Raw genomic sequence first — 27,309 nt, forward strand, 5'->3', positions numbered from 1 at the left:
CCCTTTGGAGTTTAACTAAATCAGAGGACCGCCCATGAGCACAGTTATGGTCTGGCGTCATGGGACAGGCCCTTTCTGCTCTTCCAAATAAAACCCCCACCCGGGTTTTCCCACTTCAGACCAGCTTACCTCGATAACGAGAGGGCCAAGGTTTGAGACCAGACCAGTACCTCTATCACAGAGGGAAATAAGGTTTAAGTAGATTGCTGAATCTTTTAACCATCCCACGTGGTTAAACTCTTAGACTATCGATACCAACAGAATAAGAACAAGTCTTTGATATTAATTACTAGTCTGCAGCTAGGAATTCGGTATCATTGAACGCGAAGACCGACAACCGCCGAAACATCTATCTAATACAACATTTCTGAATGGGACTCTGAAGTATCCATTCTAACCACGGATGAAGTTCCAACAGAAAGAAGGACGATTCCAACAGAGATCACGTGACACACTGAGCGTAAATATATATATTGATTGCAATTATTCCCGAATGAGTGACCGTTCATGTGCAAAGGATTAGCATTTCAATTGTTATAATTATCAACTTTGTAGTGTCTTTTATCTTTCGCGCCCCTCAGTCTTTTGTCCACCAAGCCGCCATGCCGGTTTAGCCCACTAGGGCACATTCCCCTATCATTTCCTTGTAACCATGTGTACTTTGTTTGTTTGTGTGTGCATTTCTGTGATTAATTACTTAGTAAATAAATGATTTAAGAAAATTGGTATATGGATGACTCATAGTGAAGACTGGGTTCATGCAGATAACCAACAATTTACGACATTTGGAATGAGACTAACGTGAGGTAAAGAATAATTAATTAACCAGAAGACTAAGTGATCAGATATTAAAATATCTGAAAGTTATATTAGGAAAATTATAACTTTGTAATCTGAATATTTTCCTTGGTGCCCCGACTTCCTAGTTAATTACAGTTACATGATTAATTAGTTTAATCGCGTAAAAATAATTACAGAGAGTTATTTGATAAATAAGTCTTCAGTTTCAATGATGCCAAAGACCTGCCAAGGGTCTCTTTTCCAAGCTTAAAATGATAAATATTCAACATTGGCCATGTTGTCAATCCAGCATGACTTCTGCCATGCTCAAAACAACTGGAAACTCAGAACTTGGAAATCTGATTTCCGTGAGTTCAAGACAACTGACAACTCGAGAGAAAAAAAACGAGATACGACTGGGAAAATACATTTTGAACGATCATCCAACTCGGAATTGCAAGTCGGGAACTCAGACCTCTTTCTAGAGCTCCGACCTGAAGATCACTAACGTCATCATGATTCGACCTTGTTCCCAGTTGTCTTGAAAGCACCATAAATCCAGAGAATGCCAGACTTTGATCACAAAGTTTGATGAGAAATTTGCCCACGAAGGAGCGCCGCACCACCTTCCTGTTCAAGTGAGCACAGCACAACAATGTGAGTCCAAAAATGTCTTGTATGCTGCTGCATAAATGATATGCCCGGGAGATATGTATACTGTGGCTAAGAAAGTAATACTAAGTGTATGTTGTGTAGTAATATGTTAGTAGCCCATGTGTCTCACCCTAATAATTTGGTCTATTTTCCCATCCTAATTTCACCTACTGTTCTGACTTGGTGGTGCACATGTAGCCTTTAACCTGTTTTAGAGAAATGTATTCATTGAATATTGTAAGAGCTTTCATTGTCTGCTTATATGCCCCATTTATTTATCCTACGGTTCTGACTTGGTGTACAGTGAGAACACTGTAAGAATGGCCATGTTCTGAATTCTGTCACTGTACATTTCAAAAGTGCACAAATAAATAAAAGTGCACAAATAAACTTATGGCATAGTTTGTACATCTCAATTGTCAGTAGAAACCACATTTGTTTAAGCAAGTCAGCCATATCAGCAGTTTTTTTTAAAGGCAATAAATGAGGCTGAATGAACTGTTTCACTGCCAGACAAGGCTCCGCTGATAGCCAGGTGTAGCAGTGGTAAGGTGTTGGGACTCTGCTTTTGGGACAGCTTTATGTACTGTAGGCTCTAACAGTGTGTGGGCACCATTTGTCACTGTTATAGAGCAATTCATGTATTGTTTAGTGTTGTGTTGTGTAGTGTAGTGGGTTTGCTGGCATAAAAAAGGTGTTTTAGTTTGCCACACCAAGATTTACATGCTAAAATCTCCACTGAGTAACTACAATGTCTGAAACTGTTTTAAAGTCACCGTTGGCCTCATGGTGAAATCCCTGAGTGGTTTCCTTCCTCTCTGGAAACTGTATATTTATAGTGACTGGGTGTATTGAAACACCATCCAAAGTATAATTAGTAACTTCACCATGCTCAAATGGACATTTAATGTCTGCTTTATTTTACCCATCTACCAATAGGTGCCTTTTGCGAGGCATTGGAAAACCTCCCTGGTCCTTGAGGTTAAATCTGTGTTTGAAATTATTTAGGCTTGCCAATAACAAAGGGGTTGAATACTTATTGACTCAAGACAAGCTTTTCATTTTGAATTAATTTGTAAAAATGTCAAACATAATTCCACTTTGACATTATATGGTATTGTGTGTAGGCCAGTGACCAAAAAAATCTACATTTCATCCATTTTAAATTCTGGCTGTAACACGTCAACATGTGGAAAAAGCCGAGGGGTGTGAATACTTTCTGAAGGCACTGTATTAAAACACGTCTCATATCCATCCACTGTGTCCACATTGTGACCAGATTTCCTGGTCCCTCCCTGTATGTGCATTATTTGACAACTATTCAGTCAAAATAATATTGATTGATTTATTTGAAGACACATATTGATGCCATAAGTCAATGGTGCCACCTGTCCATTTTTATTGAACCTCTATTTTATCAGGGAGTCATACTGAGATTGCGGGATAATTATGATTTAAAGGGTTTCACTGTCTATATTCCAGACACAATGCATGCCTGATTAACTCCGGAGGTGGTCAGGAAAATCTGATCACAATCAGATCACAATGCATCTTTAATCATCTACACTTTTCAGAAAATGTGGGCACAATCAGAATGTGGACAAGATCAGGACAAAGGATGTATGTTAGAACCAGGTATAACGGTTGTGACTAGAGGGAGTACAGTTACTAACGGAAGTGGCTTTTCGTAGCAGGTAAGGAGAGCATTTAAGCTAACACTTACTCTTTTCCTAACCTTAACCTAAATCTCCTAACCTGCCATGTTAATTAACCTAACCTGCAGCATAAATTATCCTAACCTGCTACGGTCGACTTCCGGTCATAGCTGTACTCACTCCCTGTAGTCAGAACTGTATAAACTTCTGAATAAACTCTATTAACTGAAGTGTTTTAGTAACCAGAGTGCTCCTCTTGCAGTCTAAGTACCGTGGAGTGTATGGGTCAGAGGACTGGGTGAAGTGTGAGTCCCACTTCAGGCTGCAGAACACAGATGCTGATTATCCTTGGCCTAGAGACAATGCTGTCAGGAGGACACTATGGGAGCCATCAGCCAAGTAGAGGCCTGCAAAATGGGGGTCAGCCCTTTTCAAATATGATTTTGTCCATTCCCACACAGAAGTGTTCACCAACTTCTCATTCTTGCCCCACAAACCCCAAAAACAAAAGACTATGGGAGGACAGCAAAAAAGGGCAAAGCCAAAGGTTTCCCTAGCTAACTAGCAGAGGTGTCATGCCCATTTTTTCCACGACCCTGAGTGTCACGGGACTCATCTGAAGGTAACCCATACAAACGAATGAAAGTAGGGAGATAGTTTTGTGCCAACAAAAATAAGTGCCAACATTAAATATGTATCCAAAAAAAACTACAATATTTCTTAGATATAAGACAGACACTTCAATTCCTTATGATAAATTGTTTGACTGTCTTTTTTGCCATTTATGAATGTGTTATTCAATCTGTTTCTATTGGCTATAGTAGTAAATGTCAAATTCAATATTTAATAAAATAATTTGTAAATATATTTTATGATACCTAAAGGGGTCCTACAATTCCAAATAAAATAGCTAAATGATCCATGGTAAAACAAAAACAATTCCATATGTTAGCTTAGTAGAACCACCCCCCAGCCATCCTCACGTACTTACTGCCCTCTTTATACTTTTGGGGTGCAAGACGCCCCTTTAGCAGTAGCTAGCGAAATACTTGCAATGCTAGCTAGCTAGCTTTGGATTGCTAGAGTGATAGATAATGTCAAGCTACCGTGAAAATACAGATCTAATTGCTCATTAAACACATCAGTAATATTGTTAGAAATAGAAAGTGACTTACCGAGATCGTTGGTACACTGGCACGTGGACTTGCTTGCCTCTGGCAAAGATGTTTGAATATGATGTCATTTTTTTGTTTAGACTGTTTGAAAATAGTACATTTTCGATCGCAAAGATGTCGCGTACGCAGCTCACCTGCTTTTCAAGAATCTTTTTGTCACTCCAAGAGAACCTTTATAATACTTCTAAGATTTATTGGTGAATAGTTATTCCAGGAACCCCAACGGACACTGAAGAACCACGGAACCATTGAAGAACCTTTATTTTTTGCACTATTTTCCAGTTTAGATCTGACTGATGTGTGGTAACATTATGGAAGTGACTAGAGAGGTTCTGTTGCATGAAATGGTACAGTGCTCTAATATAAAATGTAATCTTTATTTTCGGGTTGTTATGATTACATTGCTGGTCCTTTGATCAGCAATGTAAGTGATCTTTGATCTTGAGTCAATAAGTATTCAACCCTTTGTTATGGAAAACCTAAATAAGTTCAGGAGTAAAAATGTGCTTAACAAATCAAATAATAAGTTGCATGGACTCATCCCGTGTTCAATAATAGTGGTTAACATGATTCTTTAATAACTACCCCATACAAATTATCTGTAAGGTCCCTCAATCAAGTCGTGAATTTCAACAACAAAGACCAGGGAGGTTATTCAATGTCTTGCAAAGAAGGGCACCGATAGGCAGATGTGTAGTTTTTTCTTTTTAAAGCAGACGATGAATATCCCTTTGAGCATGGTGAAGTTATTAATTAGGCTTTGGATGGTGTATCAATACACCCAGTCACTACAAAAATAAAGGTGTCCTTCCTAACTCAGTTGTCGGAGAGGAAGGAAACCGCTATGGAATTTCACAATGAGCCCAACGGTGACTTTAAAACAGTTACAGAGTTTATTGGCTGTGATAGGAGAAAACTGAGGATGGATCAACAACATTGTAGTTACTCCACAATACTAACCTAAATGACAGACTGAAAATAAGGAAGCCGGTACAGAATAAAAATATTCCAAAACATGCATTCTGTTTGCAACAAAGCACTTAAGTAATACTGAAAAAACATTTTGTCCTGAATACAAAGTGTTGTTTTGGGCAAATCCAACACATCACTGAGTACCACTCTTCATATTTTCAAGCATGGTGGTGGCTGCATCATGTTATGGGTATGCTTGTCATCGACAAGGACTAGGGAGTTTTTTAGGATAAAAATGAACAAAATACAGCTATAAGCACAGGAAAATCCTAGAGGTAAAACCTGGTTCAGTCTACTGGGAAACAAATTCACCTTTCAGTAGGACAATAACCTAAAACACAAGGCAAAATCTACACTGGAGTTGTTTACCAAGACGACACAATGTTCCTGAGTGGCCTAGTTACAGTTTTGACTTAAATCGACTTGATAATCTATGGCAAGACCTGAAAATGGTTGTCTAGCAATGATCAACTATCAATTTAACAAAGCTTGAATAATTTTGAAAAGAGTAATGGACAAATGTTGTACAATCCTGGTGTGCAAAGCTCTTAGAGACACCCAAAAAGACTCACAGCTGTAATTGCCACCAAAGATACTTCTACAAAGTTTTGACTCAGGGGTGTGAATACTTATGTAAATCAGATATTTCTGTATTTCATTTTCAATACATTTTCAAACATTTCTAAAAACATGTTTTCACGTTGTCATTATGGGGTATTGTGTGTAGATGTGTGATAAAATAATATTTTTCATCCATTTTTAATTCAGGATGTAACACAAAATCCTTGCTGAAGGCACTGTAGCTGCTCTTGCATTGAGACAATGTATGCATTAATCAAAATTAGTTTAATTTCAGCAAATAGGCCCAAATAAGGTAAAATGGCATTACTTAAAATGCCACTTAAATGTGCTGAAGAAAAGCTGAAAATAGCAACATGGAGAATTAGATCTTTGTTTTCCTGCAGTTCTGCAGTTCTTTGTGATATTGGGAGTAATTTTCCACTACACTCAGTCAGACTTCTGAGGATGACAAAGAATGCTTCAAATAAACTTCAGTGCAGAGCTACCAGTAAAGAAGTAATACAAATATTTACCTTTTTTTGTTCAGCAAATAACCTTAAATTCAATACATTTTCATCTCTGTTATCAAAATTAAGAGAACCAATAAATACAAAAAAAGTATTTTGATTTGTTTAACACTTTTTTTTATTACTACATGATTCCATATGAGTTATTTATAGTTTTGATGTCTTCACTATTATTCTACAATGTAGAAAATAGTAAAATAAAGAAATACCCTGGAATGAGTAGCTGTGTCCAAACTTTTGACTATGTTGTCAAAATAAATCATTATAAACTGTAACACATAAAAATAAAGAAGTCACAGTGATGCCGAAACATTGGTGTTTTACCCAATAAATTACTGGGAGTTTATATATATATACAGTGTGCGACTCTCTTTACTTTTTATAGCTTACAGATTATTTGCAGTTAGTCAGCACCTCTAAACTACATAATTTTCTCTGGGTGTACGCCAGTTCATGCTTTTTTCCCCAAATAAATCATTACGACAAATCATTCTATGAACAAATCCCTAGAAAATATGTTAGGCCTATACGTGTTTTTAATTTTCATATCTTTCCGTGGCTATACACAATACATCCAATTTTGGTCCATACAGAATTGTACAGGTCACACATGTAGTATTATGTCAATACAGCTGCAAAAAACTAGCATCCCTGTTCTGATATTCGTTTAACTCTTCGCAACATTTAAAGCATAGCGTTTGAGTCCTCTCTTTTTGCAATCTGCACTTGTATCATACACAAATACAAGTGTCAGCACATACATTTCTCTCACTATCCTTTTCTTTAAAACGCAAGCGTTTCTCTTCAAAGCCTGTTTTCATCACAACAGACATTTTACATTAGGTATTTTTGTCATCTATCCTCCTCATCCTAAAACTTTACCAAAACGTCACTTTACAGTCCAATTAAGAGAACACCAACTATGTCAGTTCTGATAAATTCCTGGTAACACTGGTAACACATACCAGTATAAGTATTGGTAACATTACACAATATAGAATTGGTGAAGTAATGTCTGGCTACTAGAATTGAAGCCAAATAAAAACAACAAAGAATTGGTCAAGTGTGTTAATGACTATCAATAGATTCATAATTGGATAAATAAATACCATTAGTGTCTATAATACAATTACAACTAAAGTAGCTGCTTTCTCCTGTTCTCATCACTCAGAATGTTGGAAAAACACTACCCTGATACTATGTCAGGATAAAAGCTGATCACAGCGACAATAGCTGGGCGTCAGTGGGTTCATACTGTATGGAGTCGTTATTCAGTTCACAAATTATGTAAGAAGAAAGGTAGAAATAAAAACAAAGCAGCGATCACTGAAGGTACAACTCTCTTTGGCAAAAAGGCAATCTTGTGATTACCAATGATGACATGCAAACTAGTAAAATACATTTTCTCAAATACCAATGGCAATACGGGTCGATGTAACATTTTCCTTTCTTTGGCTGTCTATCCTTCATATGCATATTACAAACATGTCTAACATTTGAATTAAAAAAATATAATTTGAATATTAATCGATCATTACTGCATATGATTTGGATTAAAATCTTCACCACTAGTCGAGAATACTTATTTTACTGCAGGACAGAGAGGTGATTGTAGGAGCATTGGAAACAAATAAACGGTTCATTTCCCAGAATAGTTTCATACCAAAGGTAGAATTATAGGCCCAATATTGCTAAAATTATTTACATAAGTCCAAGAACATGGAGGATGAGCAGAAGGATAACCAGAGTAGTGTTAGGAAACTGGTTAACCTGTCCAGTGTCTCATTCAATCTGCCTGTGGCTCCTATTGTCAAATATCATGGACCTCCTCTGTGGCTGATAAAAGCAGCTGGTCGAGGTCTCCAGCCTCTGTCCACTCTTGGGTAATGTCATTTTGTTCCGCAGGGTCACCCCCTCTGGGGTCCTGAGATTCTCATCCATCTCTTTAGAAAAGACATCGAGTGCTGATGTTTCAGTTGGACTTCTGATGGGCGGGAGGAGGAGCTTGCCATCATCCCCTAGCGGTGGGTAATCCATGATGGGGAAGGGTGGACTGAACAAGATGAGGCTCTGTGGTCTCTGGCGGTTCCTAAAGGATGGTCTTTGTAGAACAGTAGACCGTTCAGGTCTTGGACAGTCAGCAAAGGCCTCTGCATTGGAGGAGCGTTTCCTCCTCAGCACCAGTGGGTCTGAAATAGGTGTGGTTTTATTAGTCTCTGTAGATTTCTCTGCAATAGCCTGCCTTATTTGGGATTTGGGGGCTGGCTCCTTATTCTCCAACTCCTCCTTTAGATCCCTGATAGATGGAAGAATAGGTACAGTATCTAGTTTCTCTCCCCTGGTTTTTGTGAGTTCTTTCTCGGCTTCATTTCCTGCATCATTGTTCGTGGAATGAGGTATGTGGCTGTACTGCACCTTTGGGGGGATGACAGGCACGGCTTTGGCCTGGCAAGTCTTTATCATGAAGGCCGTCCTGACAGACGAAACACTGACGGGGGCGGAGTTCCGGCGCACAGGGGCCTGACGATCGCTCAGGAACAGCTCCAGTTCCTGGGACAGGCCGTTGGATTTGGTCCCAGACGGGGTCACTGCCCCTCTCTGAATGGAGGATAACTCAGCTGACTCAAGGTTTTGCTGATTGGAAATGTCTCTGATACATCGAAGTCCTAAATCCAAATTGAGTGAATAGGGTCTGTGTTTGGAAAAACTGTCCTGCACAGTTTTTTCTGAATAACATGCTTCATAAGACGTCTGTCTGTGAAATCTCTGGGAGGAGGTGGTGTTTTTCTGCTTGGCTATGCAGCTGTTCCCTCTGTGTGGTCTCGTTGCGTCATCACTGACCATGGTGGTTTTGGCGGGTAACGGAAGTGGATGTGTGATTTTGGTCTCTGTTTTGCCGCTGCATGCTAGAGAGCTATTTCCTGGGAACACTTCTATGCTCCTAACGGGACATGATCCATTTGTTGGTTTGTCTTCTCTAGATCGAGGAGGAACGTTTAGATCTTTGGAGCTCAAACCTTCTCCCGCAGAACAAGACGATGACACATCTAGTTTTCCAAGCAAATCCTTAAATGTGGGTGAATGAAGAGGACTGGTTACCCACTGTTTGGTGGAGCTGAAGACCTCCTCCCAAGGTTCCTCCTCCAAGTCCTCCGATTCGGAGTGTCCTCCACATCCATCCTCATCATCTTGGCGTGCTAGCCCCAAGGTGTGGGGTCTTTCCTCCAAACATATTGAAAGCCTCTCAATGCCTCCCATGACAACTGACAAAGCATTCTTTCCATCGTCATGGAAAACCCCTTTGACCCAATCTTGACTTTTACTTTTCCACGATGGCTCTTTTCCTTTCTCTACTACAGACGTGCCTATGTATGTTATGTCATCCCCTGGCTGCAAATGGTTTATGACCTGGCTTTGTTGAGTAGAACGTAAACTTGGCTCTGCGAGGTGAGGAACCACAAGTCGTGGCTTGACGCTGATGGGTTTATCTGTTTCTGTGAGCTTAGATTTTGGGGAAATGTGTGATTTGTTTTCTGTTTTATCTGTTGAATCAGCAGCATGTAGAGGTGTATTTTTCATATCTGTGCCAACCATGAAATGTAATGTTTTGTCAAATGGAAATAGTGTGTCTGAGGAGTTCTTTCTTGCTGAATGTGCTACTGTAGAAGCACGTTGATCAGTCAATGCAGGCCTGGTGGGCATCAAAGGCTGTCCCTTATATAACAACGAGTGAGTTGGAAGACTGGTTCTTCTTTTTGCCTTAACATCCTCACGAGTGTTCTTGGTGGAACAAACAACAGGCATGAACTCCTCTTCCATAATGTCAAGCTCAGGCTCAGTGATTTTCAGCTCAAGATGGAGTTCACACCACAGTTCTTCCTTGATAGGTAGAGATCCCATATCCTGCAAAACATAAATCACAAACGCCCTAATAAAGCGACAGCCATTGTCACTGTGTTATCCTTTGTATATTATATGTGATGAAGCACAGAGCTAAACTGGAGATTAAACATACCAGTTGTGTCAGTTCTTTTGTCTCAAGCTGTGGTGCTGGCGGGCTGTCCAGATTCCCAGGAGATTGCTGTTTCTCTTTATCTTCCTCTCTTGTGTTGGGAGTGGAGGACTGTCTCAGGTCAGATACTTCCACCTTCCCTTGAACCTCTTTCACCTCTCCTTCACTTCCTGAAACTAATAACATAAATAGATATGTCATTATTTTATTAATAGATGCTGTTACCATGGATAATGAGGAAGGTTTTCAATCTGAGTGCATGCACACACACACACACACACACACACAGTCACAGGCTTTTTTCTATGTTATCAGGTGAAAATGTCCTACCTTCTGGCACACTTTTGGAAGCTGCCTCCTCTCTGCTCCTCTCCTCTGCTGGTCTCGCCTCCTTTTCCAGAGGGGTTGAGCTGCTGTTACTGTAAATACTGCTCTCACTCCCCACACTGCTCTCTACAAGGGGGTGCTCTCTGTAACTTGAGCTGCCGCTGCTATCACTCTGCTCTGACTGGGAGGTCTCTCTGCTGGGTTTCAGGGCAGCTGCAGCAGGCCTCTCTTTCCCTGTTGCCCTGCAGGGGGTGCTGTTGGAGCTGATGACTGCAGAAACCCTCAGGGGCACGGACACAGCAAAGGGCTCTGATATGTTGAGAGCCTTGCGCTGATGCCTGGGGGAGGACTCAGGAAAGAGGCTTCCTGGGAAGGAGGGCCTGGATGTGCTGCTGTGGGTGGAGCCAGAATACAGCATCCTCCTGTTTTTAGGAGAGGTGGGCTGGCAGGTGCTGAGGTCATCGCCTTTGAAAACCTTCAGTTGTTCAGGTAGAGACTTCTGTTGGGGTGGTGAGACACTTGGAGAGCCCCTTCTCTTCATGTTAGGGCTGCTGCCACCTGTGGCCTCGCTCGATTTCTTAATCTCAAACTCCCACCTCTGGTGTTCACTGAGGTCATAGAGTGAGTCAGATCCAAGTGTTCTGGATTTTATGCCTGGTGCAAAGAAACCGTTGGCCTCGCCTGCTGAGTTGAAATTTCCTGCCTTGTCATCATCTGTGTGTTGGAAATCAAATGTGAAACAAATTGTTAGATATACATCTTCTCAGCCTTATTTACAAAGCAAATGCTACAATGAGGATTTGTTTATTGGGGAGAACTGCTGTGAGTAGATTTCACGATGACAAAAGTCTTTTGTATGCAATGTAGTGCATTCAGCCCCACCTGTTGGCAGAGAGCACAAAGAGTCCATGCTTCTAGCTGGTCGGATAGCTGCCTTTTCTGTGAATCAAGAATGCAGTCATGGGGTAAATCCATTTGAATTGAATACATTTTTGACAGCATCCCTTTTGATTGAAACAAAACTTTCCATACATGTCTGCCCATGGAAGAAGTGGTCAGAGAGTGACTTTTTGGACCTGAATGCCAAAGCATTTAGGAGATAGAGATGCTCAAAGTTGACCCATTTTGCATCACCCACCCCACGGGGGGTCTGGGGGTCCTCCATTATTTTGGGCATCTAAAGCTCATTTCCTGCATTTCTACACATCTAATATGACCCATGGACCTTCTAGACATCTATTTAGAACAACAAAAAGTTACCAAAAATGCCCCCAGTCATCAAGCTTGGTAAGAGATCATTATTAAATATGTTTAAGTGATTGATAAGACTGAACTAGGTCAATGATAATTCAATAATCAATATTGTGTTGCACCTTTAACCAAAAGCCTAACAAATGAACAACTCTTACAAATAAAGTACAAATACTTTTTGATTGTCTTTGTGAAGACAACCTCTATCAAATTTCATCCAGACCGCCCAGCTGCGCCAAGCCGCCTGCACACCAGACCCCCCACCAGTCTAGTCAATAACTTAACTCTCTCCCCAACACAGCTTCTTTCCCATCATTTTTTTATGTCTCAAGGGAAAACAAAAGTTTAATAAAAACACACATACACCTACACATTAACACAGAGAAAAAAAGTACACCCTCCATATAATTCGTATCATAGGCCTAAAAGTACTGTAAAGCTATTTTTACTTGCACACAACATGGCAGAATCACCCGGTCCTGCCCCTAGGGGTCCACGGCCCTACAGCGCCACAACCCAACACACCCCACTCAGCTTTAGGATCTTATTGAAACATTCATTATTGGTTTCAGGTATGTTAGGCCAAGGCAACCAACAGTGGCAACCAACAGTACGGCAGACCCCCAGGGCCAGGACTGAGCAGCCCAGCAACTAGGGATTGCTTAAATAGGTATCTCCCCTGACATGGGCATGTTTTCAATATAGACTCCTTTTGTCGTACAGTATTCCATATAAGGCATCCAGACCTTATGAAAGTTGCACAGTATACCCTTAATCTTGTAGTAAATCAAATCTAGTGATACAGTGCCTTCGGAAAGTATTCAGACCTCTTGACTTTTTCCACATTTTGTTACGTTACAGCCATTATTATGAGCCGTCAACAGTCCTGCCACAGCGGCTGCAGCATAACACTTGATGTACATCGTCATCAGCAGTCGGTCTGGTTGGCTGATAGCCTATGCGCATCAGAAAGACACAGTAGAGAAGAGCGGCTGCATCTACGACCCTCTGACCCAACTCCATCCCTTCCTCAGTCGGGAGTTACACATCTACGACCCTCTGACTCAACTCCATCCCTTCCTCAGTCGGGAGTTACACATCTACGACCCTCTGACCCAACTCCATCCCTTCCTCAGTCGGGAGTTACACATCTACGACCCTCTGACACAACTCCATCCCTTCCTCAGTCGGGAGTTACACATCTACGACCCTCTGACTCAACTCCATCCCTTCCTCAGTCGGGAGTTACACATCTACGACCCTCTGACACAACTCCATCCCCTCCTCAGTCGGGAGTTACACATCTACGACCCTCTGACACAACTCCATCCCTTCCTCAGTCGGGAGTTACACATCTACGACCCTCTGACCCAACTCCATCCCTTCCTCAGTCGGGAGTTACACATCTACGACCCTCTGACTCAACTCCATCCCTTCCTCAGTCGGGAGTTACACATCTACGACCCTCTGACACAACTCCATCCCTTCCTCAGTCGGGAGTTACACATCTACGACCCTCTGACTCAACTCCATCCCTTCCTCAGTCGGGAGTTACACATCTACGACCCTCTGACTCAACTCCATCCCTTCCTCAGTCGGGAGTTACACATCTACGACCCTCTGACCCAACTCCATCCCTTCCTCAGTCGGGAGTTACACATCTACGACCCTCTGACCCAACTCCATCCCTTCCTCAGTCGGGAGTTACACATCTACGACCCTCTGACTCAACTCCATCCCCTGCTCAGTCGGGAGTTACACATCTATGACCCTCTGACTCAACTCCATCCCTTCCTCAGTCGGGAGTTACACATCTACGACCCTCTGACACAACTCCATCCCTTCCTCAGTCGGGAGTTACACATCTACGACCCTCTGACTCAACTCCATCCCTTCCTCAGTCGGGAGTTACACATCTATGACCCTCTGACTCAACTCCATCCCTTCCTCAGTCGGGAGTTACACATGTGTGTCAGGGCAGCAGCAACACAGGTAGTTTGGACTCTTGCTAACCACCATATACTAAAATATCCACACAAGCCACTAGCCAGCCTGAACTGTATATCATGAGTTAAAATATTCTGAATATTAAATTATGAGGTTATTATTTAAGAGCATTGAAGATAAATCAAAATCAGTAAAAAATGTAATATGGAGCTAGCTAACAAGCAGATTTACATCAATCAACAATGATCAAATGATAGCACACCCTATTTTCCCGATGTCAGTCATGCCTTTAGGAGGCCCTGTAACTAGCTTGATTACAATTTGTGATGAGTGTTCTTGCAGAAATAAATAGGCCTATGCAAAAAAATATATATAAATAAAAATCGCTACAGAGGCAGTTAGTAGGCTATGTTATGAATTTCGAGATATGAAATATGAGTATTTTCCCCCCTTCATTTTGAGCACCTGCTAAAAATATGCACAGCCCTGTTCAGTTAATATCAATTATTTCAAGTAGAATGTTCATTTCTGTGATAGTCATTTTCATTGATCATTCACTATAAGATTGAAATAAAATGTGTAGGGGAGAGTGGGGTAAGGTGAGCCAAACGGTTAGCTGAGCCACCCCTTGTTTCTCGGAAACCATACACAAAATTCACAATGTGACCAAATATTTAGGAAGAGGTCATCATTTCATGGAGTCTGTGAAGGAAGAAACCACATGGAAAAAGTGGTAAGCAAGTTAGGTCCCAAAAACTGATTTTCACAAAGATTATTACATTTATTGGTTATAGGTTTCATGGTGCTTGTATCTAAACCAAAGTAAATAGTCATAAGATTGTTTTGTACATCAGCTGGGTCTCTATAGCTACAATATGAGGTCCTAAACCTAGCATGAAAGTGCATCCTGAGCCAATGGCCACCATACCCCAAACAAATGATTACATTTTGTCTGTTGTATGTATAATGTGCATAGTATTTTTGCAACGCATCATGCATATGAACTCAAGATAGTGCAGACATCATCATTCCCTGTGTATACAAATGCAAAACAAGTAGAGGTCTAGCCCCCCTTGAGGTTCTTGAGAGAGTAGCCAAGGAAGTGGGAGAAGGGAAGAAGTCCATTTGAGCAGAAGCAAGAGAGGCTATGATAGACTAGCAGAGGAACATAAGGTCTTATCTGATGACATGGAGTCTGAGCTTGCTAAACATATCAAGAATCTCGACGACCAGTTTCATGGGCTTAGTAGCCTTAACAAATGCAGAGAACTTGCCTTGCTATTCATTGACTACAGCTCAGCATTCAACACCATAGTACCCTCAAAGCTCATCACTAAGCTAAGGATCCTGGGACTAAACACCTCCCTCTGCAACTGGATCTTGGACTTCCTGACGGGTCGCCCCCAGGTGGTGAGGGTAGGTAACAACACATCTGCCACGCTGATCATCAACACTGGAGCTCCCCAAGGGTGCGTTCTCAGTCCCCTCCTATTCTCCCTGTTCACCCACGACTGCATGGCCAGGCACGACTCCAACACCATCATTAAGTTTGCAGGCGACACAACAGTGGTAGGCCAGATCACTGACAAAGACGAGACAGCCTATAGGGAGGAGGTCAGAGACCTGGCCAGGTGGTGCCAGAATAACAACCTATCCCTCAACGTAACCAAGACTAAGGAGATGATTGTGGGCTACAGGAAAAGGAGGACCGAGCACGCCCCCATTCTCATCGACGGGGCTGTAGTGGAGCAGGTGGAGAGCTTCAAGTTCCTTGGTGTCCACATCAACAACAAACTAGAATGGTCCAAACACACCAAAGCAGTCGTGAAGAGGGCACGACAAAGCCTATTCCCCCTCAGGAAACTAAAAAGATTTGGCATGGGTCCTAAGATCCTCAAAAGGTTCTACAGCTGCAACATCGAGAGCATCCTGACTGGTTGCATCACAGCCTGGTACGGCAACTGCTCGGCCTCTGACCGCAAGGCACTACAAAGGGTAGTGCGTACGGCCCAGTACATCACTGGGGCTAAGCTGCCTGCCATCCAGGACCTCTACACCAGGCGGTGTCAGAGGAAGGCCCTAACAATTGTCAAAGACACCAGCCACCCCAGCCATAGACTTTTCTCTCTACTAACGCATGGCAAGCGGTACTGGAGCGCCAAGTCTAGGACAAAAAGGCTTCTCAACAGTTTTTACCCCCAAGCCATAAGACTCCTGAACAGGTAATCAAATAGCTACCCAGACTATTTGCATTGTGTGCCCCCCAACCCCTATATTTTACGCTGCTGCTACTCTCTGTTTATCATATATGCATAGTCACTTTAACTATACATTCATGCACATACTACCTCAATTGGGCCGACCAACCAGTGCTCCCGCACATTGGCTAACCGGGCTATCTGCATTGTGTCCTGCCACCCACCACCCGACAACCCTTCTTTTACGCTACTGCTACTCTCTGTTCATCATATATGCATAGTCACTTTAACCATATCTACAGTACATGTACATACTACCTCAATCAGCCTGACTAACCGGTGTCTGTATGTAGCCTCGCTACTTTTATAGCCTCGCTACTGTATATAGCCTGTCTTTTTACTGGTGTTTTATTTCTTTACTTGCCTATTGTTCACATAATACCTTTTTTTTCACTATTGGTTAGAGCCTGTAAGTAAGCATTTCACTGTAAGGTCTACCTACACCTGTTGTATTCGGCGCACGTGACAAATAAACTTTGAATTGGCACATCGAAATAACATCCCTGTCCAAGACAACTGGTCAAGAAATGGAAGGGTAAGTGATATTTAACAGAGAGATCTATATCTGAATGTAGGCATACATTTAAGATATGCCGTACAATATACCACACCCCCATTCCGTTAATTAAACTTTGACCAACCCGCACCATCACACACTGTCACAGGACACCATCACCCACTAAGGCGGCTCAACTTACCCTGTACCCGGAGTAAGTTGTGCCAAGAGACAACTTTTTTTTGGACAACCTGTGTTTTCAAAACTTATGTCTGAAATAATTTGGATTATTTACAGGGATACACAACATCCAGAGATATATGTAGACTTCTTTGTTAGAAATAATACTATACTTACATGGACGTAGTGATGCTGAATGTAACAAAAATGGCTCAACATACCCCGCACTCCCCTACTATGTTACCATGTTTTCCATGACAAATCATTTAGCCTTACCAGTTAAAACCCTTTCCTGCAATCAATGACCAAAAGGGCCCTCTTTGGCCTCATGGGTGGAATGTTATTAATATTGTTCAGAATTTCATAATTAATAAATATTCTAAAAAATCCGGTGTTTCTATGTCAAACAGTTTTGTTATATTTCAGTCTTCTGTGATGTATATAAAGTGTAATATTGGGATGCAAACTCAAATTCGAATACATTTCAACTCTATCTGACATGGTACAGGTGTCTTATTTTTTAAAGCCCATAACCATCTGTATGAGGTGTATACTTTTATTTCAAAGTAGATTTGTTTAAGACCACCAAGAATCACTATGTGTGACCCTGATTTAGCCTACTGCAGTAAATTGTTAAAGTGCTTTTACCTGTGATGTTCTGTGCTCTCAAGAACACGCTCCCATTCCGGCTCAGTTTCCCCTTAGAGTCTGTCACAGACTTGCCCAAGTTGAAGATGGACTTCCACGTTTTGGATTTCCCAGAAAGCTTTCTTCTGACAGAAAAGGAGAAACATTTGTGAACAATATGGCCTGTTTGGTTTTGTATTTGTTGATAATCAGTGTGTTTATTGAAGAGTAAAAGCAGTATGTACAGCAAAACAATGCAGTAACAATAAGGGTACAGTAGCTAAAACCATACGATCAACCTAGACTGATTTGCCAGGCACTGTACTGCACAGTGTACGAGTTATTGTATACTACATTATGTTTGATCAGGTATTTTTTTAAATTTATGTTTTCACTGCCAAATGTATCCAGGTGCCTGACAGCCCAGAGGATTTGTGTATTAAGCATGTTAAGTAAACTAAATAAATCAGTCAGTTGAATCCTCATCCATCTTACTTGCTATCCGATATGTCTATGACGGTATGGTACAGCGTGGCAGTGCTGGTGTCAGGTAGACTGTTCTCCCGTTGACGCTCTTTCCGTGCTGGGTGGTTAGGGCTCAGGGAGCGGGCCTGGGCCTCTTCCAGGCTCATCAGCTTCATTGGCCCACCCTGGCCACTGATTGGCAAAGTGGCATACTTCTCCCCACACATCAAACCGGGTCCTATAATAATACATTGTGTAGGTTTTTACTGTTGGCATGACAATAAATACAATCCATTGTCCAATGGCCATATAAATGACACAAGTGTAACGGATGTGAAATGGCTAGCTAGTTAGCGGGTACGCGCTAATAGCGTTTCAATCAGTTACGTCACTTGCTCTGAAACCTAGAAGTAGTGTTGCCCCTTGCTCTGCAAGGGCCGCGGCTTTTGTGGAGCGATGGGTAACGACGCTTCGTGGATGTCAGTTGTTGATGTGTGCAGAGGGTCCCTGGTTCGCGCCCGTGTCGGGGCGAGGGGACGGTTTAAAGTTATACTGTTACATTGATGCTGTTGACCCGGATCACTGGTTGCTGCGGAAAAGGAGGAGGTTGAAAGGGGGGTGAGTGTAACGGATGTGAAATGGCTAGCTAGTTAGCGGGTACGCGCTAATAGCGTTTCAATCAGTTACGTCACTTGCTCTGAAACCTAGAAGTAGTGTTGCCCCTTGCTCTGCAAGGGCCGCGGCTTTTGTGGAGCGATGGGTAACGACGCTTCGTGGGTGTCAGTTGTTGATGTGTGCAGAGGGTCCCTGGTTCGCGCCCGGGTCGGGGCGAGGGGACGGTCTAAAGTTATACTGTTACACAAGCAAGAGGGCAACATTCATGAAATGTCTAAATGCACACATTGGACACTTTCAAACATTGTGACATGCATACCTTTAGGTTTTATTGGTGCAGCTGCATGGTTGAAGATCTGCTCAGTGTGATTTAAAATGAACTCAACCACTGACTGCTGTACCCGCACCTCCAGGAAAGCCATGTCCCCATTGCAGGATGCAACTTCAATATCTTTAGAGCTACAAAACACGAAGCCAAGAGAGAAAGTAGAAATGCTTTCAGTCACAACCAAGGAGGGATTTTACCGTTGCTCGTTGAGAGTTACCATATGGAATAATGCATCAGATAGGGTATAACTCAAAGCAAATGTAGTTATCACAGAACTGTTGTAGTATGTTCTTGGATAAGGTGATATTGGTTTGTGTACAATATGTGTAGAGCTCACCGCAACAGATTTGGAGCCCACACCAAGGCCAGGTTGCGGCTGTGCATGTTAGTCTGGGGGCTTAAGGTGGCCAGGTGGGCCAAATGCTTGGTAAGATATTCCAGAGTCCTGAAAAGAGAGGACACACACTTCCTTTTAGCTTATAAACCAAATATAAATGTTGGGAAGGTCCTTTACAAGGGAAACAAAAGTCTGAAGTGAGTTTTACCTAAAGTGGGGGAGTGGTAGCTCTTTAATGACATCCTGAATATGCTGTAATCTTTCATGATCCTCCTGGACTGAGACGGCTTCCTAAACAGTAAAAGACGAAGACAAGTATTATCAGTGTTGCACATCATTCTTTCTCTGAATGTGCCAGAGTATTAAATGACTAATCTCTCATGTAAATCAAACAGGGATTATTGTGACCAAAGTGGACACATTACAGATGTATTGTACTGAACCCCTTGCACTGGCTCTATGCACACTCACTAGACTCTACCCACACACTCACACATACTACACTGACACTCCAACACACAGATACGCACACTACATATGCTCACACACAAAACACACACACACACACATGCATATTGACGCCACACACACACTCACACATAGACACACGTTGACACTTCACATACGCTGCTGCTACTCTGTTCATTATACAGTGCTGTGAAAAAGTATTTGCCCCCTTCCTGATTTCTTATTTTTTTGCACATTTGTCACATTTAAATGTTTCAAATTATCAAACACATTTTAATATTACACAAAGATAACCCAAGTAAACACAAAATGCAGTTTTTAAGTGATAATTGTATTTATTAATGGAAAAAGCTATCCGAACCTTCATGGCCCTATGTGACAAAGTAATTGCCCCCCCCCTTATTAAATCATGAATTTACTGTGGTTAATCACATTTTTTGAAAGCTGAGTTCAATTTCACTAGCCACACCCAGGCCTGATTACTGTCAGACCTGTTGAATCAAGAAATCACTTAAATAGAACCTGTCTGACAAAGTGAAGTAGGCCAAAAGATCTCAAAAAGCAAGACATCATGCCGCGATCCAAAGAAATTCATGAACAGATGAGAAACAAAGTAATTGACATCTATCAGTCTGGAAAGGGTTACAAAGCCATTTCTAAAGCTTTGGGACTCCAGCGAACCACGGTGAGAGCCATTATCCACAAATGGAGAAAATTTGGAACAGTGGTGAACCTTCCCAGGAGTGGCCGGCCTACTAAAATGACCCCAAGAGCGCAGCGACGACTCATCCAAAAGGTCACAAAAGAACCCACAACAACATCTAAAGAAATGCAGGCCTCACTTGCCTCAGTTAAGGTCAGTGTTCATGACTCAACCATAAGAAAGAGACTGGGCAAAAATGGCATCCATGGCAGAGGTCCAAGGCGAAAACCACTGCTGACCAAAAACAACATAAAGGCTCGTCTCACTTTTGGCAAAAAAACATCTTGATGATCCTCAAGACTTTTGGGAAAATATTCTGTGGACTGACGAGACAAAAGTTAAACTTTTTGGAAGGTGGGCGTCCCCTTACATCTGGCGTAAAAGTAACACAGCATTTCAGAAAAAGAACATCATACCAACAGTCAAATATGGTGGTGGTAGTGTGATGGTCTGGGGCTGCTTTAGGACCTGGACGACTTGCTGTGATTGATGGAACCATGAATTCTGCTATCTACCAAAAAATCCTGAAGGAGAATGTCCGGCCATCAGTTCGTGACCTCAAGCTGAAGCGCACTTGGGTTCTGCAGCAGGACAATGATCCAAAACACATCAGCAAGTCCACCTCTGAACGGCTTAAAAAAACCAAAATGAAGGTTTTGGAGTGGCCTAGTCAAAGTCCGGACTTGAATCCGATTGAGATGCTGTGGCGTGACCTTAAAAAGGAGGTTCATGCTCGAAAACCCTCCAATGTGGCTGAATTAAAACAATTCTGCAAAGAAGAGTGGGCCAAAATTCCTCCACAGCGATGTAAAAGACTCATTGCCAGTTATCGCAAACACTTGATTGCAGTTGTTGCTGCTGAGGGTGGCACAACCAGTTATTAGGTTTAGGGGGAAATTACTTTTTCCACATAGGGCCATGAAGGTTCGGATAGCTTTTTTCCCCTTAATAAATAAAATCATCACTTAACTGCATTTTGTGTTTACTTGGGTTATCTTTGTCTAATATTTAAATTTGTTTGAAGATCTGAAACATTTAAGTGTGACAAATGTGCAAAAAAATAAGATATCAGGAAGGGGGCAAATACCTTTTCACAGCACTGTGTATCCTGATTGCCTAGTCACTTTTACCCTTAGCCACATGCACATACTCTATTACCTCAACTACCTCGTACCACTGCACATTGACTCGTACTGGTATTCTTTGTATATAGCCTCGTTTTTGTTTTTATTGTGTTACTATTTTCTTTAGCAAATATTTGTCTTACTCTGCACTGTTGGAAATGGGCTCTTAAATAAGCATTTCACTGTAAAGTCTACACCTGTTGTATTCGGCGCATGTAACCAATAACATTTTATTTTATTTTGATTCGATTTTTATAGGTAGAAAGGAAAGGGGAATGCCTAGTCAGTTGTACAACTGAATGCATTCAACTGAAATGTGTCTTCCGCATTTAACCCAACCCCTCTGAATCAGAGGTGCGGAGGGCTGCCTTAATCGACATCCACGTCATCGCCCAGGGAACAGTGGGTTAACTGCTTACTCAGTGGCAGAACGACAGATTTTTACCTTGTCAGCTCGGGGATTCGATCCAGCAACCTTTCGGTTACTGGCCCCACGCTCCTACCCGCCAGGCTAAAAACACTGCCTCTTTGAACAGTACTCACAGTGAATTTCTTGTAAAGCTCATAAGTGAGTAGAGGATTGGGTAGCTCCCTGAAGTACAGCTTGCATAAGGAGCCCACACAGTGGATATCCTGGAGGTACATGTCCTTTGTGAGGTCAGGGCACAACTCAGTGCAAAATTCCTGTCTGTAAGTAAGCACACAAACACATGGGTATCGATACAGCTGTAGACGAATGATGCTTCCACAATCCCTCTAGTATGTGCAGGTTGTTTTGTAAGATTGAAATGTAGGCTGCTAAGGGTTTATATTGAATAAACTAAAGTTGTACAACATGATACGTTCATAATGGCCTAAATCGATAAACGTACTACACAAACACGCTTAGCATAGAGCCCAAACTGAAATGTTGACTTCCCTGTCCAAATTCTTTTGGAAGGCACAGTATGTGGTTAAAATAGTTACCTGAGTCGCTGGATATTGGAGGTGACCCCTGAGAGTCTGTATATCCCATCCACAACGCCATGTTTCTCAATAAACTCTGCACACGTCTTTAAAACTTGGGGAACTGAAAAAATAATGATAAACAAATATTATTTCAACCATCCGTTCGACATGAAAAGACACACACACATGGCAAACCAAATAAAAACATTTTGAGGGTTCAGTCTGGCAACAGACAGACTTTGAGGAGGGAAGGTCAACATATTTTAGGGTGGTCATATTAAACTGTCATGGATGTTGTAAAGAAGGTACGTGAATAAGCTGTTATTTATGAGAGAAATCATAACATACGAAGTTACGTATCTTTTGGTGTTCTGTAAGAGGCAACATTCTCATTTTCGCAGAAATGATGTTCAACTGAATATCTTTCATTATATTATTTTAAAACGTAATGCCATGTCTACAGTCTAGGGAGGTGGATGGAAAACGTGGCAACTTGGGTTTTAGCAGTTGGGAAAATGCTGGCATGCCATTTTCAACTGCTGACATAAGGCAGAAAGAGGAGGGACAGAGAGGGCCTCTATGAACTGGACAGGGTCAGTTTAATGCTGTATTTACTATAAACAGAGTCAGAATCTGGATCTTTGGCTCATTCTTTGAGACAACCCTTTTTTCCATGGCAGAAAAGGACAGAGAAGCGTTAGGAGTATACTTTGGGAGAAACCAATTTCCATTAGTATAAATTGTATTAGTACTTATTTAGTATTTTAAATCATACTTAACATACTTTACGCTGTAGCTTGGCTTTGTATTCCATAGGGTTGCTGATTGTGAAGAAGGTGGAATTTCACAGGAAGTTAAAAATGGTTTGTTTGTTTCAGAGGAAGGTTGACACACCCAATCCTTGCAGCTGGTATTACTTGTGACACTTCCTCTAATAGAAATGGCCTTTCAAATGTTACCACCCAATTCTCTATTGCTTTCCAAACTCTATTCCCTACTGGGATGTCTCTATTCTTAAAATATGTTATCTACGATGCTGTATTCGAGAGGAATGAGGGGTTGCTTTCCACACCAATGAATACTTGTAAATCAAAGACAAAGAACATCTTCATAATACATTGTAACTGGAATTGAAACATGTATAGCTCCGCTTTGGCATGGTATGGCGTAGACTACAGCAGTTAGTGTCCCTCCTACCTACGCTAATCGAAAAACCAGATGATATAGCTCACTTCTTTTTACAAAGTTGTTCCACTCTGGACTGAAATCAGCAAACCAATGTATGCAACAACCTTAGACGAGAAATACACCGTGCACAATGTTCCTGTAAGCTCCTCTATCCCTCAAGGAAAGCACTTGAGACTCATAGCTCAACTAATTTAAGTTAAATAGACCTTCCCACTTTGCAACCAGGCATTCCCCACTTCACAGATACACTAGATGAGGCCCTTCCCAGAACTCTTTACAAGGGGATAAGGAACCATCTCGCCAGTGCCCCAGTGACAGTGGACCGTTTCACATTTTAGCCGCACAATGACAAGCATGGAGGTCAATCTCTCGTGTCCCCAGAGAATGCAGAGCGATATAGTGTAGGTCTACTCAACAACTTACAGTGGAACAGTGGCATAGATGAATGACAGTTTACAGATTGTTTCCCTTATTTGCAGACTCTTAACATATCTCATGAGCAACACAACTAAACCTGAACAATAAATCAGTAAGCACATAGACATGATGATTTCTTAAAACTGCATTGTTGGTTAGGGGCTCGTAAGTAAGCATTTCACTGTAAGATCTACACCTGTTGTATTCAGCGCATGTGACTAATACAATTTGATTTGATTTGATATTATTTATATGCAGCTGAACATTAGCTAAGCAAAACTAAAACAATTTATTCCATCTTTGGAGCTTTGAAATGTACTAGTCAGAGGTTCCCCTGGGCAGTATGAATGAAAGTCTGTTCTCCCACATGAGGCTTGCTTAGGGACTACACATCTGAACAGACACTCTCAGTGACATGCCTGTGGTCAAAATGGTGGCTGGTCTGAATGGGATTTGAGTCACCATGAGTTCAGAGTATTTTCTCAGAAAGAAAACTCCTGCTTGCCTGAAAATCTCCTTGCGGATTCAAAAGGAATCCAAGAATACGGCTCATTGAATAAGATGCTGTTATTTTAGATGACAATTGTTAAATCAAATAACATCCTCGTAGGTAAATTGTCTGTGTAAATGAATTAATTACACACATCCTTTCTCGTCCCTGTCTAGGGTCAAACAGAGTTAGTGACATTTCAGCAACCTCAATACCAACTCAACAACAACTGATATCTCAAAGTGCCATGTCAACAAAAGCAGATATTATTATAAGCCACTCGTAATTATATATGCCATTTGACAAATAACAACTAAAAGTATCATCATATTAACCATATACAGTCATTTATACCTTCTCCCCTGTAGCAGAGCAAAATGTGTATTGTGCAACAAAGATCTACTGTATCAAATCTGTTACATCTGTTCATCTGTTAAATCTGTTCAAAATAAAGGTTTCTAAGTCACATCACATTACCTCACTTCATATTACAATTTTACCTACATTCAAATACTATCTGGGTAAACACACCCATCCTCAATTGTTGTCTAATATATGATCTGTTGGCTGACACTCCCCCCTATGAGCAGTGTTGCCCACCCAGAATCCTCAGTTAGAGAGCCAGACACAGGCCTCTTGGTGGGCAGGGGAAGTTGACAAAAAGACTATGAGCCACACCCTAACTCACAAATCCCCTATTTAAAACTCTGTGGGAGCCTAAAGGACTTAATGGAATGTAAAACATATGTACATTGATGTCCATATTGCAATATACATCTGTGCCACATACCTGAATAAACGACATCCTCTTCTATACAACTGTTAAAAACAGCATGGATCTTTCCTAACCAATTTCACATTAAGTTTACAAAATCATCCAAGGCAAAGAGGTTTAACATAATTTTTCCCAAATGTATGGGGTATAATGTATAAGTCTCAATCTAATTCGGAATTCTCCTAAAACCATAGAGGTATTCCATACTGAACATGTATAGACAATTCAACTGTACCATTACACATCCTGTCGCAAACAGTCATCAACATTGTAATAGCTAAATTAAAAACTAAATCTAGACTAAGTTGTTAAATTGTTACCTGTTTAGTCTAAAAAAAACTTTTTCCCAATGTAGGTTGATTTGGGAAAGTGTTTTCTCAACGATCACACTGTGTTAATATTTTTGTAATTAGCATAACTATTATTATGATTATTTGTTGTTTATTTGGTTAATACTACATGTCTAATAAATCTGTACACATGAAATATGACAATGGCCTCAATAACTCTAGTACATGTTGAATAATGGGCCAATAATTAGGCTCTGTTTCTGTGTAACTCAGAATTCATAAGGTCAATATTATGGGGCATGATGACATTTTCTGAAATCTGCTGGAAAAGGGAAGCAGCAGGAAAGGGAAGCAGCAGGAAAGGGAAGCAACATAATAAACATAGAAAGAAACAAGTTTACCGTCTTGTCCTGAATTCTGTAGATGTTCTGTCAAGTCACAGCCGAATGCATTTTCACTTCCTTTCTTTTTGGACCTCTGCTTGGTTCCTTTATTCTTCATCTGGATCCAGTTAGTAGTCCAGGAGTTCAGAACAAACAAATCCTCAAATTCACAACCATTGATCCAACAGACCCTGGGAAAGGGGTGAGATGTAGCCCAGAAGTAAAAACCACACGAACCTCCCAAAAAGGATTCAGCCGCTCACATCTTGACCAACCACACTAAATGTGTGGGAGACTGAAAAGTCCTTGAGAGAAGAATGAAGCAGACGTCACTTTTCTGTCAGAGTTTTAGTGCTTTATACATTTCCAATCAATCTTACAAAAATGTATGGGAAAACCCTTTGTCAGTTATAATTGTCAAATGTGGATTGGGAATGGCAGTCCTCTGAAGTGATTTATCTCAGGAGGATTTGCAGAAAACAGCACCAGAATTATTTGGTTTCCTGTCGGTTTTTTACTCAGTGTCCCTCTGCCTTTTTACTCTCCTCCTCTTTTCCTCTCGTCCACACAATCTCCCTGTTCTTTGGCTCCTCTGTATATGAGGAAATGTACCCAGTGAGGCGCAGGAATATTGTTTCTTTATCCTTCTGCTTCCAGTTTTCCATGTTTCGAAGGTCATGGTAGTTGTGGCACTGGCGTGGTATGGAGATTTGAAATGTCAAGTCTGTGAGAAGGGGAGGGAAGTGAAGTCAGGGGAGGGGAATAGCTGACTGGTCTTTCTCCTCTGGTTTAGAGATTACTGACCCCTTTTATCCACACTTTTTTTTTGCCATGGTCCTAACAGGAAATCTGCTCTTTGCCTTCCTGAATGCCTCCAAAGTACACAATTTCCTGTACAGAGAGCCTTGTTTGGAAAACAAAAACAGACTGGTTCTTAAGGAAGAGGGAAGTGGGGGGAGAGTGAAATGAGGGCTTTAAGGGCGCAGATGGGAAAACTGGGAAAAAGGACACATGGTTCTTGTTACTGACTGCTTAGCAGTTTAATCCTTTTCCCTCTAAAGCAGACTGAAGCTCCAACCACGTGTTTGAAGTACACTTCCTCATATCAAATTAATGTTTAACGGATCAGAATGAATCAATACTTTAAAAACAACCGTACTAAAACTCAGTAGGCCTAGATACATAGCTACTGCGTTGGTTTGAAAGACATTCAGGGTTTTCCATTTCATTTTAAAGCATATACCTGGATCTACACAACTGATGGACGTCGGATGTGGAATAAACTTAACACATTATATCACTTTTGAGGTCTGAAAACATCAGACAAAATTTGGAGTGAATAAAACTATAACTTTA

The 27,309-nt window shown here is 41.3% G+C and overlaps 1 protein-coding gene across 2 annotated transcripts; it reads right to left on the bottom strand.

The window, feature by feature from the left end:
• Window positions 1-5,134: 5,134 nt before the first annotated feature.
• On the bottom strand, window positions 5,135-26,724 carry LOC139536971 (rho GTPase-activating protein 31-like). Of its 2 annotated transcripts, none has more exons than XM_071337740.1 (12): window positions 25,972-26,724; window positions 22,429-22,531; window positions 22,006-22,150; window positions 19,376-19,458; window positions 19,168-19,275; window positions 18,822-18,961; window positions 17,918-18,125; window positions 17,444-17,565; window positions 11,546-11,602; window positions 10,667-11,377; window positions 10,340-10,512; window positions 5,135-10,227 (listed from the first exon to the last, which is right to left on the bottom strand). In XM_071337740.1, the coding sequence occupies exons 1-12, from the start codon at window positions 26,069-26,071 to the stop codon at window positions 8,107-8,109; spliced, it is 4,071 nt and encodes a 1,356-aa protein (XP_071193841.1). In that variant the 5' UTR covers window positions 26,072-26,724; the 3' UTR covers window positions 5,135-8,106. The 2 variants fall into 2 exon arrangements, with proteins under 2 accessions (XP_071193841.1, XP_071193840.1); XM_071337739.1 differs by having other exon boundaries at window positions 17,444-17,568.
• Window positions 26,725-27,309: the final 585 nt, after the last annotated feature.

This window comes from Salvelinus alpinus, chromosome 13 (assembly GCF_045679555.1).
Source record: "Salvelinus alpinus chromosome 13, SLU_Salpinus.1, whole genome shotgun sequence".
In the NCBI taxonomy this organism is placed as follows: domain Eukaryota; kingdom Metazoa; phylum Chordata; class Actinopteri; order Salmoniformes; family Salmonidae; genus Salvelinus; species Salvelinus alpinus.